This window comes from Cyprinodon variegatus, unplaced genomic scaffold, assembly GCF_000732505.1.
Source record: "Cyprinodon variegatus isolate N-32 unplaced genomic scaffold, C_variegatus-1.0 Scaffold1045, whole genome shotgun sequence".
Classification (NCBI taxonomy): Eukaryota; Metazoa; Chordata; class Actinopteri; order Cyprinodontiformes; family Cyprinodontidae; genus Cyprinodon; species Cyprinodon variegatus.
The window spans coordinates 50,979-71,258 of NW_015151498.1; the positions used below are offsets into that span (position 1 = coordinate 50,979).

Genomic DNA, 20,280 nt, shown 5'->3' on the forward strand with positions numbered 1-20,280 from the left:
CAAATTTTAGGTTCCACAGTATTCGGAAGATTCTGTTGGAGAGCCAGAGTGACATCCTAAAGAGGATTTTCATTTTTGAAAAACGTTAAATTAGGTGTATTCTAAAAGAGCAAAAAAAAAAAAAAATTAAGTCACTGAAACAAACACTAACAAAGAAATGCTGATTTTAAAATTTTATTTAGGTTGTAAGTTTGTATACAAAAACATGTTTATCAGTCACGTTTCTTGAAAACAATGGTTCAATTTCACTTTTCATTATGTCCTCTAGGTGGCAGATGACCTCATTTTGACAAACTGGGTGAGGTTTAAAAAAAAATCCTTTTTTAACAGAGATAATCAAAAGCTTTATTTTGTTAAGTAAATGTGTGCATTTTTATTCTCTTTCAAAATCTCTTTCAAAAATACTTAGAGTTGAAAATGTCCCTTTCTGATCCTATACAAATGTTAGTACAACATAACATAACTAATTACTATAAAACACAGATAATAATACTCTATTTAAGAAAAAGGAGAAACAATTCCAGATTAAGACATGAGTCTGCCTTACAGCCAGCAGAGGGCAGAGTTTCCCACTCTCCAGAACTGATTAACAAGCTTTAACTGTTTGCATAAATAAACATGACCCCTGTGACTTTACCCTTTCAGCCATAAATGACATAATATCAAATAGTAAACAAACAGTTTGCAAAAAACAACGTGAGTGAGTTGTTTAACATTACAAAACGTTGCATTAGTGGGAAAAAAGTATGACCTACTTAAAATATCTTAATATAATGTAAGTAACTATTAAAACATAGGAAGAGGTATGTAACAAGCCCTGTAAATCTGTGCAAAAAAAGAGTATCTTCAAGCATCAGTTGACAAGGTAAACACAACAAAAAATACAAAACTAAAAAAAAATTGAAGTGAAACACACTTTTACTTTTATAAAGAATCTGTTTCCCTTCCCATTTCATTTAAAATCCCTTTTCTCTCCAAAAAAAGAATGGCAGTAGAAGTCATTTTATTGAGACTGTGCAGACCTAAAGAGGAGGTTTTGGAAAGGACTGCTGTTCTACATTATTTTACATTTACGGATGCTAACACTGAATTTTTGAGTAAAGAACTGACTTACAACATGCCACACTAAAAACCTTCATGTTTTTGTTCCCTTTTTTGTTTACTTCCTTTTTTCTTTTAATCATAATAGAAGCTCCGTATTCTAGTTTCCCATTTCATTATCCCAGAGTTTAAGAGAATATAACACTGCTACATAAAGGGGTGTTTGTGCATTTATAAATGGCTGATTCTATTCAAATGCTATCTGAAAAAGGTTATGTTTATATTAGAACAGGATATTTGGAATAAGTGCTTAATGTAGCTTTTATCCACATGTGAGGCTTTAATGATTCATTAGCCATTACACATGCGTTCTATCCCTTTGTACATTTAAATTGCTGCAAAACTTAGGATTGATATAGGACCATATTTAAGTATTTTTATTTTTTATTTTATGCTAAGGTTTGCAGTTTGTAGATAAAACAAATGTCCCGTGCTGACAGGTTTAAAGCTGCATTAGATGGTAGGCTTTGGTCTGAAGTTGGATCGTTGCTCCTGAGTTTTCCAGAATAGCACTTTTAGGGCGTAAAAAATCCTCAACTTGACACTGTGACATAAAGATTTGTAATTTTATGCCTAATGTTTGTCTTCCCTTGGACAGTTAGGACCACAAACAAATAGAACGTTAGCTTAAACTAAGTGTTAAATATTAAAAATGATCACCTTCTTAACTGAAGGTAAAGTTTTCTTAGTTTCTAGTGAGGAAATGGTTTGCAGCCTTGTGCGGACCAGATGATAACACTATTCACGGTGGAAAGCTTTAAACACTAGTGACCGATCTCATTTTACTCTCTTTAATTTGAGGCTTTGCTCTTTGCTCTCTCAGAGGCGAGATTTCGGCAGTGCAGGTAGACAAACAACGGATGTATGAAGGCCAGCAGGCTGAGCACGGTCAGTCCGACGTTCACCTGCATGTACATGAAGAGGAAAGAGACCATGAGAGGAGGGTTCATAGCTAAGCTAACAAGGTGGTAAAAACAGAGCGCTTACATATAAAGGATCTCCACCCAGAGCTCCTTTCATCAGAGCAAAGCAGGGATACTGGAGCAGAGAAAAGACGGCAGACAGAGCCATGACCAGACCATACAGCTTCCCAAAGTGGCAGGATGGAAATCTAAAGAAAAAATAATAATTACCCAGAAGAACTACATTAAGTAGTTCCTTATACCTACACCAAAACAGCTATTGGTTTATTCTTGGTCAAAACGGGTCCTTTTATTGAGTGACAACATTCAAGGTGGGCAGGGTAGCCAAAACTTTCACTCAAGAGTAGCAATATTTCAGAATATTATTGGTTAAGTAATATTAGAAAGTATACTGAAATATTATCACTCCTAAAGGTATATTTTAGGAGTTCCTTTTCTCGCTGATGTGGAAAACTGAATTTGAAATACAAGTTGGAGAGATGCTTTACAGGCAGTAACCGAAGCATCTGTCGGGACAGTCAAAACAACGAGAGGAAGGTCAGCATACATAGTCGATGCCTTTCAGAGGCATTAGGCCGCCTTACAAGCACCGGATGGAGTTTTCCTGAGGTAGGATGTCTGGATTTTGTGCTTAAGTACAATGCTAGAACCAATTGATAGATAAGGGCATACATACATCTTCTTTCTATTTGTAATTAATCATGTATTGAATGAATCATGTCATCTGGTGACCATCATGACAGCTTTGACTGTTAGATGCTCCAGCAACTGCCTGTAACACATTCTTGGCTCATGATATCAGAGTTTAAAGAGATGCTGGTTCTATAAATTTGAAAAATTATCCTTATCAGTCATAATCAATTAATTAGATTTTTTAATGTCAATTCAAATGTATCAAAATAATCTTAATCAGCCCAAATTTCTGTTTTAATATGTTTTTGTCTGATGTCAATTTCTATTTTTTAAATGTTATTAGCTGTATGCATAAAAATAATCAATTATCAGAAATAAACACTCAAAAACAAAACAGTCTGTGCCAAATGATGCTATAAATATATTCACTTTGCAAATTGAGGTGCTGAAATGAATTAACTTTACACTAACATTCGAACTGACTAAATGACTGTAGATGTATACTAAAATATACATGTTCCGCCAGAGAGAATTTTTTTTATCCATGAACAGGCCACAATTAACATAAAACAACACATTTTCTGAATGGCAACAAATAAAAAAAACAGAGTAACAAAATGTTAAACTCTACAGTCTAATTATATTTATAGAGAGGGGCTTTTACAAACAACTCAGGTTCTTTTTATAATTTGAAAACAGGGTTTGATACTCACGCCACGCTGATGAAGGCTGCATTGCCGCCATACAGGAAGGAGCGGTTGAGCACCTGCAGGATGAAGGTGAGGTACTGAAGAGGCAGGTAGGGGGTGGAGGCACAGAGAGAGAACAACACGCACTGCAGCGCCGTCAGGAATAAGGAAAGCACAGAAGCTCGCAGGTCAGCCTCATGCTCTGTTTCTCCTGTAAATATGAAAACATGAGAAGTTTACAGATAAACTTGGAATCCATAAACAACAACCAGGCATTCTGGCAGCATGATCCTATTCTACCAAAAGGCAGCCAAAGTGTCACTGACAGTCGTATTTCGTGTTCTGTTTAATCTTAACTTCAGAAAAAGAATGCAATGCCGGTAAATCTGGCGAATTAACATCTTCATTTAGTTATTTCTTTTCCTTTTTGATGAACCAGAACAAACAGACAACCAGTGCAGCAAAATGAAATATTTACATTTACAGCATCTTAAATTGTATAGAAAAAAAACGACAGATAAGGGGAAACACGTTTCTCAACCTCTTAGCCTCATAATGAAGAAGCAAGCAGATGTGTCTGCTATTTAAAATCCCAAATTATCAAAGGACTTAATTTTCCATTAATAAACCAGCAAAGCTGAACTGGACTGCTCTACAGATGAGCAGACATCTTTAATTTGTCTCCTTACAACTTTTTGTTCAAGTTGCTATAAAATTAATTTACCAGCTTATTTTTCTAATGACGCTTATGAATCATTTACAAAGCCTTTCAGTAAGTCACATTAACAGTTCCCACTGGAATCATTTCTAGATGGATGTTGAAACTTTAAAGGATTGAGTTTGTTAAAGATATGCGCCTAACAAGTTTAAACCAGTTAAGTTAGGAAGGTAAGGAATTCATTGTGTGTTTAGGTCAGAGGGCGCCCTGGTTCTGCCTGTCTGCCCAGGGCAGCTGTGGATGCAACATAACTAACCACTATCAGTGCATGAACAACTGAACGTGTAAAACGCTTTGCTGACTCTATAAAGTGTGTTATAAGTACAGGTCCTTCTGACCAGAAAAGAGAAAAAAGGCAAAAAGCTGCAATATCTTCACTCTGTTTTAAATGTTTTCAATGCAAGAAGTCAGAAGTGTATGTGAGACTAATTCTAGATATTTTAATTTCACATTCCCACAATAAACTATAGTGGAATATTTTGATTAATATCACCCAAACAGTATGATCATTATGGAAAGAGGCTGTAAACAATATACTAAACTTCAGCCATGTAGGTTAACCCTATCAAAATAAAGGCAAACTACTGCTTTTTATTTCATCCTACACAACCTGCATTTGGGATTTTTTTTCCAAGTATGTTTGTGTCCAATCTATGTTTGTCAATATGTAGCATCTTACCACCAAAGTAAATCCCTGAATGTTTAAGACTATTTGATGATATGACTTTTTTCTTGAGTTGAATATTTTCCTATTTCTTGTTTTATAATTTATTAGTAACTGATTTTTTTGGTCCTTCTTACCAATATCATAGAAAACGATGGATTATAAAATATATACCTTGTCTGGTAGCTTACATTTTTTATTTTCATAAATTTTTCTGATGTTTCATTGTTTTTTTTTATTTGCTTTGTTTTTTTAAGCATCCACTTTCGCTGCAGTCAGGACAAAGAAAATCCTTTTACTGGCTACAAATAGCCAATTTGTCTTACGCTGGACCCCTCTGGAGCCCTAAAGCTCCTTTTCCAACTCCAGGCACAATGAGTCAACAATAGGTAAAATATTTACTTCTAAAGATGTAAAAATGCTTTCTTTTTAATCAATCATTTAAATGCTCCGCCCTTTTTATTGGCTATTCGTCTGTATGCAGGGGAATATTTGTCATTAATCCAGGACATGGAAAATCAAAACAGCTGGACATCAAAGCTTTTGTCTCTTTGCTTCGTCCAAATAGCTCTCTCAGGGAAAACATAAAATCTGAAATCACATGCAGATTATCAGTGTGTTACCTGCAGCTCGCGGTTTGCCTTTATGCCTGTCCATAATGAGCCCATTCCAGGGAGCGCACAGCACTCCACACAGCTGGGTGATGGCGAAGGCGTTGGTGTACTGGCTCACTGTAAAAACACAATGGTAGCATATCAAGAAACAGCAGTCTCACATAAATGCAATGATGTAAAAGTGTTAATTTGCAGTTTATACTTTAATGTTTATTACAAATAAAAACACCTTTCTAATCATGGAAACAATTATCAGACCTCTCTGATATGAAGTGGCAAACAAGGTGGTCTAATAACATTTTTCATAACTGTAAATATGTCAGAGGTTTTATCAGCAAATTCCTAAACTTTGTGATTATATCTTACAGTGTTGACTTTTCTTATTCTGTGCTAAACTCCCAATGAAATCATCAGTTTAGAGTTAATCATATATTATGACATATTCCTCATATGATTACTTGTCATTACAAATAATTACAAGTCATTACAGTTTGTTGGAAGATAAATCTGAATCAGAAAACCTAGGTCCAAAGAATGCATAACTGTTATATCTATAACAGAAACTATTTATGCTATTTAACTAAGGAGGAAGCCCTAAATAAAGACACTCCAGTATAAATCGGTCTGTGAATTTAATTAACAGCAGTTAACAGAGTAACCCCAGCTGAATGCGTTCACAGCTTTACGTTCTCAGGACTGCCAAAATCCAGTGCTTTAGAGCTGCCATCCCATAACTTTTCAACACATGAGTTTGACAGCAGAATTCCAAGTCATTCAGCTCAGCATATATCTGGTAACAAACCATTCATTTGATTCATGCAAGTAAAACTTGCAGGTATCTCTCAAGGACCGGACTATGGACCCCCATGGGTTATTTGGTATACTTGACATGGATCTAGCTGCTTTGTTTTCTTTCTCAGCTCTCCTTCCCTGCAGTCAATCTCATCGACTCCACCTACCTACCATCAGGCTCATGCCATGCCCTTGCCCCCCTGCAGTTACATAAAGGTCCTTGGCAGGCAGATGGTTTTTTTGAAGCCTCAATGTGAGTCTGTTGCTTCCTTCCTTCCTGATCCTGACCACATTCTTACTCCTGCTATCTAGTCATCGACCTTGTTTCTGCCCCACGATGCCTGTCTCCTGCTACGCCCATGGATTTGCCTACTCTAACATGACTAACATGGTTTCTTAACCAAACTCTGTCTTTTGACCTCCAACAGCTGCCAAGTTTCTGGGTTTGTAAAGCCGAGCCTGCCCCTGTTGTACGATCCAGTTTCTCTTGAATTAAAGAGGAAGTTCTCTCTGACTTGCTGTGATCCACTGCTAGTTCATCACCCACTACTGAGGAGCTGAGTTTCAGATTCGCCTAAAGTCCGTGGATTCAGAGAGGCTCCTGGTTCTGCTTTTGGTGGGTACTAGTTGTTCCACGTCAGATTAAAAACCTTTTCACTGCTCAGATTGTGTCCTGATTAAATAATAGGTGCTTAAAAAATCCTTACAATACTAAAAAAAAAATTATCTAATATGGGCATCAAGACTAATCCTATTACGGTACTTTGCAAGTAGATTAACCTGTCGACTATTTTCTAGATTAACGAATCAAAAAACAGCAAAAAGTGCTGATTAGAAGATTTTATACAATGTTTTACCAGGTGTTCTGGATAAATTATACTCTATAATAAATGCTAAGTGTATATTTTGTGTATTCTTTTGGTCTAGTTGATGCTGTGGTGGTTGTTTTGTCAGAAAATGACGTCTTTTAGAGTCTGTATACTCCAGGTAATGATTATTCGATTACGAAATTGGTAGGCAATCATTTTCATAATCAAATAATTGTCCTTGTCAGGTTTGCGGTGAGGCCGGTGCCTATCTCCGGCAGTCTACGGGCGAGAGGGAAGGTACAACCTGGACAGGTCGCCAGTCTGTCGCAGGGTAACACAAAGACACACAACCATGCACACACAAACTCACACCTAAGGACAGTTTAGAAAAGCCAATTAACCTAACAATCACATTTTGGACTGTGGGAAGAAGCCGGAGTACCTGGAGAGAACCCACACATGCACAGGGAGAACATGCAAACTCCACGCAGAAAGACGCCAGGCCGGGAATCTAACCCACAACTTTCTTCCTGCGAGGCAACACAACCCACTGCGCCACCATGAAGCTCCCTAATAAGGACCATTTTGTGCAATAACAAAAGTACAATAAAAGTTTTTTTTTTTCAAAACAAAAAATTTAAATAAATCACATGTGAATCTGAGCCGTGGGTGCAATAATATAAAACAACGTACATCAGAAAGACTGAGGCGGTTTTGTTTGGAAAATGTAACATTGGTTTCTCTGTCGTAGACTTTTGCTCTGACATTGAGACAGTGATGTGTTTGAATGGCTGTTACCCAGTGAGGGGTCTCCTTCTGTCAGCCTCTGCAGCATGGGGTTGAGGGTGCCGATGAACAGGTAGTGCCGGAGCTGCATCACCGACAGCCAGAGCAGGTGCCAGATAAAGAACCTGGACAGCAAACACTCACGGAAAGTCTTCTCTAAGGATGGTAAAAAGAGGCAAAGTTTATAAATACAGTGAAATGACAAAAAGGATTCATATTTTACCAAATAAATAAGGGCATATAAGTAATATTCTTCATTTTTAGGTTAAATAATGAACCTTGTTTGATGGAAGCCTTCTCTGTGAGAGGGGTGTCCTCAGCTGCTGAATGTGCCTGACCATTTGCTGCCACCTCTGTGCTCGCATCCTCTGATTTACCACAAGAGACCCTGCAGAGGATGAGATTAAAACATTTTCTTTCTTTGATTCTTTGGAATAATTGATTCAGAGTGACTGAACCCTGAATCAGCTTTTTTCTTCCCGCAGGTACCAGAACAGCTTTGTACGTGTCTGCTTCACGGCCGCCTGCAGCACGTTAGGACATTGGGCTGTGTGACTGAGCGGCCCCATGCTGCATGGAACGGTTCTGGTACTGTTCCTGTCTGAAGTTTATAACAGAGTGATTAGTTCTTCCCATAAAAGAGGAAAATAGTCACTCATGACTTTGTTTATCTCCCATATTGTTACAGCAGCAAATTACTTTGTCTCCACCTTATCAGTCCAGTGACCTTTATCAGCTTCATTGTTTAAGTGTCTTTTTTGCCCACAAGGACATTTTGCAAACTAGACCTGCTGTGCTTAGTCTGCACCTTCCATCAATGTGCAAACAAGGGTTTTGAAGAGAGACTCAGATTCAAACCCTTTTCAATTTGATATACCTTAAAATTAATAAAATAAGTCCCATTCTTTGCACATTTCACATAAAGAAACAAAAACGTAATTATTAAGATTTTATGTACAGCATCTTCTGCCTAGATTCAGTGAACCATATTTGTGCAGACAAGTTTGAATTGTTAAGATGTGATGATGAATATAAGGGACCAATAAGGCACTACAGATCAGATCTAATACCAAAAAAGAAAACAGTGGGACAAAAAGCATGCTTATGAGGGATAAAACATAACAGATGCAGCTTTTTATGCTGCATGTTTTTTTCTTTTATAACCCACATTTATAGTGTTGCTTTATATCAAGCCCCAAATGAATCAAATCTAAAAGTAACTTTGGTAAACTTCAGAAAAAGCTCTTTAGAAATCACCTAGCTATTAACGACTTCACAGTATTTATAGTGGAAGAGTTTTCCTTTCTTTGACCATCATATTCTCTGTTAAAATCCTTCAGCTCTTCTGCTTTAAAAGCATCAAGTGCAGCTTTGTGACACTGACTGCAGCTCTGCTTTCTTAATGTTTAGGAAAGATGCTTGTAGATATATTTTTGGACTTTTTTCCTCATTTGACTCAGCCAAATGCTGGACATCGCTTTCCTTTGTGGGACGGCAGAACAGAAGTGAAAAATATGGGCTTGCATTGCATATTTCAGGGCCTACAGATATAAATGATCAATACGCCTTCTGCTATACCCTTATATTGCACATACAGTAAATCCTACAAACATACTAAGAAATAATAGTTAAACACGGTGGTGTCAGAATTATGGTATGGGAACACTTTAATTTAGTAAGTGTAGGGAATCTGTTTGGATTTGATGGAAGGATGAACTGAGTGTCACACTGAATAATTGTAGAAGAAACCTGAGATTGAGTTGGAGCTTAACCTTTTACAGGGACATGAACCATAAACACAGCCAGAGGGCTATTTAGATCAAACCATAAGAAGCTGGTCAAACTGCCAGGTTTGAGTCAGGACCTAAATGTAATAAATATCACACTTTATGTGCAGAAAATGTTGTTCCCAGACATAAAACAACTCAAAGGGTGAGTAATTCCTGTTTTTCTCTCGATGTATTTATGAAGCCTGCTCTTACCCATATGTGTAACGATCGGGCAGTGGGTAAGGAATAAAGTTTCTGGGAAGCAGGAAGAAAGTCCTGAGGATATGAATGACGCTGCAGGAAGACAGGAAGAGGAAGGCAGCACGCAGGGAGACGCCAGACTCATGTAGCAGCTGCAGAGGAAAACAGACGTGATGCAGAACATTAGGGGCACATGTATTTATAGCTGAAATAGAGACATAAAAAAACACCTTTTACTTTTCTTACCTTGATGACGAGGAAGAGCGCTGAAGAAGAATCAAAAGCCCCGTTGTAGAGAGTGATGATGGTGGAGCGACGCGAGCCGAACAGGTTTCCAACCTTAAAGACATAAAGCGGGTTATTATTGTCGTAGGTTACATTTATGTGGATCTCTCTGAACTAGCGTTGAACGTCAGGATCTCTTTCTGGATTTTTTTGTCAACAGCTACATTTCATTTGGCATTTTCACAAAGGAGATTCATGTTTTCTTTGAACATCATCATGAATTGGATCAGAGATATAAAGCATCGTCCCAAAAAATCAGGAACCTCTTTTACTGATGAAGCACTGGCACGTTGGCATGAATAACCTTTGTCATATAAAGTCTTTTGCAATAGCTTTGCAATGTTTCCTCAGAAACTGGATCACACATGAGAGGAGAAGTAGTTCCTAATGATGAGATTTTTCTTTTTTTTCTGTCCTTTTTTTTGGAGCAGAGGTGGAAGCAGAAGCCTGCTGAAAACACAGGGGGATATTTCATCGATCTGATCTATTTTAAAATGCATATTTTCTCCACTTGTGATCTAAATCACTTTCAGAAAAGATGCACCAATCAGGGTTGACCCCAAAAAATCCTCATGAATGCATTTAAGACATTTTTTCCAAACCTGCATCTTATTAGGGCATCAAAAAATGTCAAATTAACAGTGATGCATTTTCAGACCGAGTATCACACAGTTTAGACAAATTTAAATGACAGAAATACCTCAGATTTTTTCAGCTAATCTGCTCAACAGCAATTGGAGCAAACTGAACTAACTGGATTTCTTCCCGATTGATAGGTGTGTCTCTAATTTTTAACATAATTATTTGGAAATGCAAAAAAAAAATGTATTTATTTATTCAAAAAAGGCCTAATTGGGTCATCAATCCTAAAAATGGTCACTATTACTGATATGATAACATCATTTAGGAGAATTTCAGAGAGATGAAAGGTAAAACAGAAAGAAGCCTATTTATTTAAAGTAATCTACTCACTATGGCATCTTTTGTGTGCCCCAAGTCTCCATCCTCAATAAACTTTAAATTCAATATGAAAAATACTTTTTCTAATAAGTGTTCCAGACAAAGACTTTGGAACCAGACGGACCACCTTTGGCCAGATTGTTCTTTCAGTCAGAGGCAGTAACATCTTGAACAGCATCCTACTCAATATTAGAGAATCCTCTACTTTTAACCATTCAAAACTCAGTTAAAAAACTGATTAAAATCAAATCAACAATTTGCTCATTAGACCTTACTGATCTCCTGGTGCATGACTCACCAAAATGTCAGGCTTGAGTGTTACCTTGTAAATATCTGTATATATTTATGCTTATGTCTCTGTTTGAACTATCTGACCCGCCCTTGTAAGTATTTTGCCTTATTTTCTTTTATAATTTTATTTTGGCATTATACACCTTGCCCAGGTACAACAGTTGAAAACTAGCTTCATAGCTGATACTGACACATTTACAGAAATGTTTATTAATGTGTACTGTCCCTGACAAATAAACAAATGAATAAATAAATAGGAAGAATCAGAGACTTTAAAGACATTTTCAAATGTCACGAAATATGCTTTAGTCCAAATTCTACAACACCGACACAGTGAAAGCAGCCATCCATGTTTTGGGATGATCGGTTGTCCCAGGATCATACAAACAAATCCTTTTGATAATCAAACTATAAGATTCCAAAGTACCTGCATGTTTGTCATTAGGAATAAGATGCCTCCAACCGCCAGGAAAGAGAGAGCCGGGAAGAGAATGTAGGCAAGAGCTGTTAGGAGTAAAAAATATTGATGTCAAATAACTTCCCTTCCTTACAGGTTTTTGTGTGTTTTACTTTGAGACAGAAAACTTTTTGATCTTTTACCTGATGAAGAAAAAGCCAGCATCAAGGTACCCAGGGTGTAAATGAATCTGGAAGGAGAGAGAATATTGTTGTTGTTTTTTTGCCCTTAAGGTTTAATATACAGCATGGAGACACAGCTTATTAGTTAGTGTTATTCTCATGCAGATTGTTTTTCCTTTAGTAGACATTTATTTCCTTTTCTTGGCTTGCATTAAGCACACTTTATCCTCATCACCATTTTTGCTTTTAAGCTATTTTCATTCCATGGCTCTAAATATTACCTCCACCCTCTTCTAGTAGAAACATGTGTTGGCTTCTCACCAGGTTTTGGACAAATCTAAAATAAATAAGCAGTTTCGTGCTCCAAAGCCCAGGTTTTAGATTAGAGGGGGCTCAAAGGCATTTAGAAAAGGTATGTTTAAAATGTAAAACATAAAATAATCCCAACCTCTTGACCTTTCTCCAAACCAAATCCGAGCAGAATTATTATTATTTTTTTACCTTATCCAGGCTTCTTTTAATAATCTGTGCTTAGATGGATGATTCTTCATAATTACGTATATATATTTTTTTATTTGACCTTAACATCTTTAGCAAAAAAGGAACTCTAAAGGAACAAGTTTTGCTCCTGAAAAACATAAGGTGACTTTTACAGTTGGCTAAATTATGTAAAAAAAAAAAAAAAATGGAAGATAGCTCATGCAAATGTTATAGTGTGGCTTATTTACACTATGGAAATTGTATTTCATCTTAAAAAAAAAGAAAGTTCTCTATAAATGGTTAAAACAGGAAGGTAAACTATAGCATGATGATCTACCATCCTCATCAAATCTTGATGGCTCAAAAACTTAAGTATTAAATCTATAAAATGCCAATTCAGACCTCATGTTGACCCGTTCTAATCTTTTTAACCGACCGCTGAACTTTTGCATACTGTGAATATTAGAACTGACAATAAAAATGATGTCACCATGCTTTACAGTGTAAAAATCAATGAAGAACAACATTATTTGACCTTTCTGTCAATAGGTTTGCATTTTTACAGATAGATAGAAGAGGATTCTGTAGAATTTTCTGTAAAAATCTGCATATGAATCACAAACCTTTGCAAAATGAGCAAAACGGATTTTCAAGTAATCATCATATTCTCTGTAGCCAGCTGAGTATTAAAGTGTTTTTATTCTTACTCATTTTTTGGGGGGTATTTTACTCACATTCCATAGAGGCGAGTCACTGTTGTACCGAATCGATCAAAGATGAAACCATTGGGCAACGTCAGAAAGTTGTTCATGAAGGAGGCGATGGTGAAAATGAGTGAGAACTGTTCATCCTGTGGGCCGCAGTCTGAGGCAATCCAGAAAGAGAGACAAACCAAGAAGTGTGAGATCAATAAGTGATAAGCAGGTCCAACTAACAATAGAACAAGAGTTTAAAATCAACCTTTTAATCAATGGCGGCAAATAAAACTCACCCAGCGTTTGTGTGCCGTTGGGTCCTGTGCCATTAACACACAAGGAGATGAAATAACGGTCCTCCTTGAGGACAAAGACGAGGGAAGCCCACCCAAACACAGCTCCAGCAAAACAGAGGCACTCCACCAGGCCAGTAGCAAAGGTGAGGCAGCGTCGCACCGACAGCTTGTTGTCAGGCCCAGGCATGGTCGATCAGATGTAAACAGTCAGCAGCAGAAACTCACACACACATGCTCACCGGCGTTTGTGTCAGCATGCACTTCCTGACATGTGGCTTTGGTCTTGTCCTCCTGCTTGCTACAAAAAACGACAAGAGAGGGCAGCATTTTCAGAGAGAATAGAGATTATAAAATATTTGTTCATCTGTAAGCAGCAACAAAGCTATTCTGAATGAAGATTATAAAGTTGCACCATAGCTGAAAACATCTGTTTTAAATATTTCACTTGCCTTTAAGGCTTTAGAAAAACACACAATCCGGAACTCACAGGCAATCATAAAAAAAAACACAAATATGGAAAATACAACTTTTTGTCCCAAAAGAAAGAAAAAAAAGAAGCAGCCTTTTCTATGATGGTTATAGAAACCTAAACGATACCTTCTTGAACGTTCTCCTTTTATACAGGCTAAATCCTCCTTCCTGTTTTTACCCTGCACAGGCCTCCCTCTGGTCCCACTCAAACATTTTTTTTTATCTCCCTTTCCCAGCCCCTCACGGCTCTGCAGAGAAACCCTTTTCCTCGGGGGTGTCAACTGTTAAAATAACACTCCTGCATTCCAGGCAGGCTTCACTATGGAGCAACAGAAGCTATGAAAAAAGCTGCCGACGGGGATGCTGTGGAGAGCTGCCGGTTTAGTCAAGAGATCATATTACTGGTTTTCAGAAAGCAACTACAGGACGGAAAATGACACACAGTTGAATAAATATTGAAAGGAATGAAAAAAAAAAAAAAAAACACGATTCCTGAGAAATAAACTCCAGCCATACAGCCTGTAGTTTTCTTTCTAAGGCACGTCCGGCAGTTAAAATGGCTCGAATTGTTTTGGCGGATTTGCATTTCTCTTTGCATTTGCAAATATCAACTCTAAGCTCGTGTTTTACGAGTCCTGTCTGTCAGTGGAACATCCCAACCCTGGAAATCAGAAAGGATTTAAATCCATTAATGTTTGATCATCAGCAAAAAAAGGAAAATTCATAATTATAAAGCAGAAAATAAAACTGTAATGTTCAGACCTGCCCATCTTATTAAATGGATAAGTGAATTGTTCCCAATGTCATCAGGACAAGTGATGGAAACTCAGTCAGACTTTAATTTGAAATCGACAAATAAAACAGGAAGCCATTTGAATTAAACTAATAAGGGAAAGAATGAATAAAAGCTAAAAAAAAAATTAAGTAAATTAAGTAATGTGGTGCAATAAGGTTGTGAAAATTACTGACTGTATTATAGAGGAAACCAAAATTCTGTTTACAAAATCCGTCTGTAAAGTCAACAAGACATGAAGGTCTATAAAGTACCAGCTTAATAAAACCTCCACATTTTAAACAGCCTTGATCAATAAGAGTCTTTCAAAATTGTATATATAATTTTACAAATAACTAATGTGGTACAAAAGGTGTAGGAGTAGAAATAATTTGTTTAGAAACAGACGCAGAGGGAGAGTGGAGTCATGTTACCATTTAAGGTGGGAGAAAGATTGTAAGCTGCTCTATAATACACTATAAAGCTTTATAATGCACATGAAAAATAAAGCATTATTCTATTCTCATTCTGGAATATAATGACCAAGAATTTGGCAAATTTCTCATCAAATGTACATGTTTAAAAGTGAACTCATTAGAAAGTACTAATGATAAAAACAGGTATGTTATCTGATAAATGCAGCTTGTAGTAGTGCGCATTTCTCAACTCGTTTTGCAGCCTGTTGCAGATAGTCCTGTTTATTTCTCGTATTTTACTACTTTTAATACATTTGTGTCTTTTTAAACTTTTTATTTTTATACAATTAAAGAATTTCCTGCAAGGGATTAATAAAGTAATTCTGATTGTGATTCTGATTCTTTGTAAAAACAGTCAACACACATTCATACTATAATTCAGTAATTCTACATGTGATAACCATGATTTATCATCTGACTGCATATCAGGTTTACATAAATATTCACTGACATAAAAGTTGAGCAACACTAAGCTCATTTTAGAAATATTACTACATTTATTCAAACATTTAGAGCTGCAAAATATTTCACATTGCATTCATTCCAATGATTGCCTGGTTGTCATGTTTTTATCAGGTATGTTTTAAGTAAAATACATTATCGGGCTGAAAGCACATGATGCAGTGACCCAGAGAGTGAAATACGTAGGCTCAAAGAAATGTTCTAAATACACTACCGATAAAAAGTTTGGGGTCACATTGAAATTTCCTTATTAACTTTAAACTAGTCTAACTTTAAAGAAATACACTCTATACATTGCTAATGTGGTAAATGACTATTCTAGCTGCAAATGTCTGGTTTTTGGTGCAATATCTACATAGGTGTATAGAGGCCCATTTCCAGCAACTATCACTCCAGTGTTCTAATGGTACAATGTGTTTGCTCATTGGCTCAGAAGGCTAATTGATGATTAGAAAACCCTTGTGCAATCATGTTCACACATCTGAAAACAGTTTAGCTCGTTACAGAAGCTACAAAACTGACCTTCCTTTGAGCAGATTGAGTTTCTGGAGCATCACATTTGTGGGGTCAATTAAACGTTCAAAATGGCCAGAAAAAGAGAACTTTCATCTGAAACTCGACAGTCTATTCTTTGTCTTAGAAATTATGGCTATTCCATGTGAGAAATTACTAAGAAATTGAAGATTTCCTACAATGGAGTGTACTACCCCCTTCAGAGGACAGCACAAACAGGCTCTAACCAGAGTAGAAAAAGAAGTGGGAGGCCGCGTTGCACAACTGAGCAAGAAGATAAGTACATTAGAGTCTCTAGTTTGAGAAACAGACGCCTCACAGGTCCCCAACTGGCATCTTCATTAAATAGTAACAGCAAAACACCAGTGTCAACATCTACAGTGAAGAGGCGGCTGCGGGATTCTGGGCTTCAGGGCAGAGTGGCAAAGAAAAAACCATATCTGAGACTGGCCAATAAGAGAAAAAGATTAAGATGGGAAAAAGAACATAGACATTGGACGGAGGAAGACTGGAAAAATTTTTTATGGATGGATGAATCCAAATTTGAGATGTTTGGATCACAAAGAAAAATGTTTGTGAGACGCAGAACAAATGAATAATGCCTGACGCCATATGTTAAGCATGGTGGAGGTAATGTGATGGTCTGGGGTTGCTTTGGTGTTGGTATGGCACCCAAATTGTGGGAGCTGCTTCTGGAAGAGTGGGGTGCAATTTCTCCAGATTACCTCAACAAATTAACAGCTAGAATGCCAAAGGTCTGCAATGCTGTAATTGCTGCAAATGGAGGATTCTTTGACGAAAGCAAAGTTTGATGTATAAAAAAAATCTTATTTCAAATACAAATCATTATATCTAACCTTGTCAATGTATCGACTCTATTTTCTATTCATTTCACAATGTATGGTGGTGAATAAGTGTGACTTTTCAGGAAAACACAAAATTCTTTAGGTGACCTCAAACTTTTGAACAGTAGTGTATGTCTAAATATTATTCAGCAACACTGCAAATGCTTGACATGAGCTTAGCTGTAGCTTGAAGTTTGCTCCTTGTCTTATTTTTAAGCTGCTGTAGCCTCCAGTTCTGCTTCGTCTAAAGAAATGAGGCAGAACTTGATGACAACACCATGTTTATGTGGAAAAATGTGTTTATTTATTAATAATATAACAAAAAAAGTCAAATTAAGATTTGCTTTACTTCACATTTAGGGGTATGAGTCTGGGTTGCTGCTGCTGGAATATGGAATCAAAGCAGAGAGATTACATCTTTACAGCGTTACATGATAATCCAGGCTTTGTTAATTTGTTGTATCAGCTGGACTTTTAAGGCTAAATAATATTCAGCACTCAGTTTCTATTTTAAATTAAAATATCACACTACTTATAAAACCAGTTTGCAACCACAGCGATCATCTCATCACAAGACAGACCAGCTTGTGGCACGCAAACCACTACTCACTTCCTAAAAGCTAAGTTTGACCCAGGAATCACAGCACTGCATGCCTATATGGATATGTGGTAATAACAGTGACATACTAAGCAATAAAAGTCATAAAACACATGACAGCACGCTTCATAACAATACAGTTACTCTAGGTCAAACAAAAATACTACTATAGCTCTACTATACTAGCTGTTTCACATGCAAAGATTAAATAATAATTAGGGCTGAAACATTAATCAGATTAATCGTGATTAGTTGATTATTGAAATCATCAACTAATGTATTAATCGAATAATCGTTAACCGGAGTATAGATTCTTTAAAACATGCTTTTAGCTGACAGAGCAACCCACTTTGAGCTGAAATTATATTAAAATTGTAAGAAAATAAATAAACATTTTGCATTTAAGATAAAAAAGCAAACATTTTTGTCTGTCAATATGCTCTATCCAAAATTCCTCAAGTTGAAAAGTTTTAGTTTCACCCGGTTTAATTTAATAAAAAATTTTCTTTGGGGAACCTTTGGCTATCCGATTATTAATCGATTAATCAAAAAATTAATTGACAGATTAATCAATTCACAAAATAACCGTTAGTTGCAGCCCTAATAGAAATAGATGAATGAACTTAGAATGGAGAGAGTAATTGACTATTCTATTGAACACTGAATTTTCTTAGAATATTTTTTAACATTGTGTTTGTGGTAAAACGCTCATGTCCCAAATTACTTAAAACATATTACTAAAACATATTGTTTTTTTGTCTTTTTTTTTTTTTTTACATATTTAATATGGATTTGAAAATACCCCAAAAATCAGATCATATAAACAGAATCTAAAAGAAAAGAAAATGACTTCTAATCACATGCTTTTTAGAAGATAGGTAATAGAATAATTCAGATAATTAAACATTTATTCTAATTTTTAATCGACTATAATTAGACTCATCTTACGTTGGCCCTGCGATGGACTGGCGACCTTTCCAGGATGTACCCCGCCTCTCTCCTGCTGACCGCTGGAGAAGGGCACCAGCACCCCTAAAACCCCGCTCTAGATAAGTGTGATGGAAAATGGATGAACAGATCTTACATTGAGCACCCATGATGATAAATCGGTCCCTTATATATCCCATTAAAAGTTCAGATGTTTAGTTTAGCTCAAAATTGATTAAGACTTTTGAATTAACAATTGAATGAAATGAAAACGTGTGTACAGCCGCAGAGCAACGTTTCCCTTTGATAGAAAACCCACTTTTGTTTTTTTTACTACAACAAGGTAAAATTTACTTGTTTTTTTATGAACTGAAAATAAAATGAGAGATCAATATACTGTATGAACACTTTGTCCACATGACATCCTAACTGCTACATTATATTTAAAAACGACTTTCATAAATGGGCTTAAGCAACTCTAATGCTGAAAGACGATAAAAATTATCCTTTATAGGCTCATGGGTAAATGGTTAACGCTGTTCTCCTGATGAATTTTGTAAAAGGATAACATTTATTTTTAGAGCAAGGACTCCCTTTTAAAATATGTCCATGATAAAAGCATTTATTTCTACTAAATTCAAATTACTGTCCTGTCTTTAGAAATCTTGTAAAGTTTTTCCGTGTTTGCATAACTAGCAGTCAAAGGCCGACTTCATTTACGTCAAAATGCAACCATCAGCAACTTCTAGTCCTTACAAATATCAAACATGGTCATGCTTTCACAGAGAAAAGCCAAAATAGAAGGAAACCATGGGACTGTCACTCTTTCATATTTTTTACTTCTGTTTTTTTTTCTCCTTTCTATAACTTTCACGAGAAAGCTGAATGTTACGATGAAGAGCGACAAATTCCTCATTTCTGAATTATTATAGGAAAAGAGCAGAGTTAGCAACATGATTAAAACCCTCCAGTTTTACACTGGGTTTGCTGTACTTCGCACAACTTTTATTCCCTAAAATACAACTGATATTTAAAAAAATACCTTTTTGTTTGTTCTATGGCTGTTTTTATATGTCTTAAGGGAAATTCATAAAATGTGTGGATTTATGACACTTGCTGATTCCTTAGGTAGAGAAGCCTGTCAATAACTATTTGATCAAATTAAGCTTAAAGAACTTAAAATATACCATAGGACACTTTAATAAGAATTACAATATTAGTGCTTGTTTAACCTTATATTGAGCTCCTATTTTGAGTTGATTAAAATGTGAATTATATCTTATTGCAGAGTTTGCAGGGTCATTTTTGTCAAGTTAAAGTCAAGATAAATATCTTCCAAGTTTTTCCCTTAATGTTTTGTTGGAGAAGCTGAATCCAGGAGGATAGAGATGCCGTCCCTCAGAGATGAGTTAATTAGATTAAATTCTAAAATGTTACAGAATCTAGGGCTGAAACAATTAATCCTAAATAATTAATTATTAAAATAATCATCAATTAATTCATTAATCGTAAACTGTAGTATAAAGGCTCTAGAACATGCATTCAGATAACAGGGCTACCGCCTTAGAGCAGTAATTAAACCAAAATTGTGATAAAATATTTTGCATTTCAGATTTTAATAAATGTATCCTTTCTATATGCTCGACAAGTTGAAAAGTTTTAGTTTCACCTGGTTTAATTCTGTATAAAATCTTTTTTAAGGATCCTTTCGCTATTTGATCATTAATCAATTAATCGAAAAAATTATTTGACACAATAAATGATTATCAAAATAATCTTTAGTTGCAGCCCTTACTGAATCTCTCTTTAAGTTAAACTGTCTTTTAAGGTTTGTCTTCTAAGCTTTAAAAAAAGGAAAAACTTTGTAGCATTTCCATAATACGTTCTTTGAGTGTAAAAGAAGCATTTAAACAAACTTTACAAAACACTTG

General features: G+C 36.0%; 1 protein-coding gene across 4 annotated transcripts in view; it reads right to left on the reverse strand.

The window, feature by feature from the left end:
- Positions 1-389: 389 nt before the first annotated feature.
- LOC107101027 (solute carrier family 43 member 3-like) overlaps positions 390-20,280 on the reverse strand; it is a 23,559-nt gene continuing 3,668 nt past the window's right edge. The window contains exons 1-13 of one of the 4 annotated variants that reach the window (XM_015399773.1): positions 13,883-14,000; positions 13,286-13,583; positions 13,029-13,158; positions 11,836-11,882; positions 11,663-11,739; positions 9,946-10,038; positions 9,712-9,851; positions 8,008-8,117; positions 7,742-7,885; positions 5,352-5,459; positions 3,371-3,557; positions 2,089-2,212; positions 390-2,006 (exon numbers count right to left, since the gene is read on the reverse strand). In XM_015399773.1, the coding sequence (XP_015255259.1) occupies positions 1,893-2,006; positions 2,089-2,212; positions 3,371-3,557; positions 5,352-5,459; positions 7,742-7,885; positions 8,008-8,117; positions 9,712-9,851; positions 9,946-10,038; positions 11,663-11,739; positions 11,836-11,882; positions 13,029-13,158; positions 13,286-13,472 (1,461 nt within the window). In that variant the 5' untranslated portion in view covers positions 13,473-13,583; positions 13,883-14,000 and the 3' untranslated portion in view covers positions 390-1,892. Of the gene's footprint in view, positions 2,007-2,088; positions 2,213-3,370; positions 3,558-5,351; positions 5,460-7,741; positions 7,886-8,007; positions 8,118-9,711; positions 9,852-9,945; positions 10,039-11,662; positions 11,740-11,835; positions 11,883-13,028; positions 13,159-13,285; positions 13,584-13,734; positions 14,001-20,280 lie in introns of those variants that run through there. The other 3 variants (XM_015399771.1, XM_015399774.1, XM_015399772.1) reach the window with 3 other exon arrangements.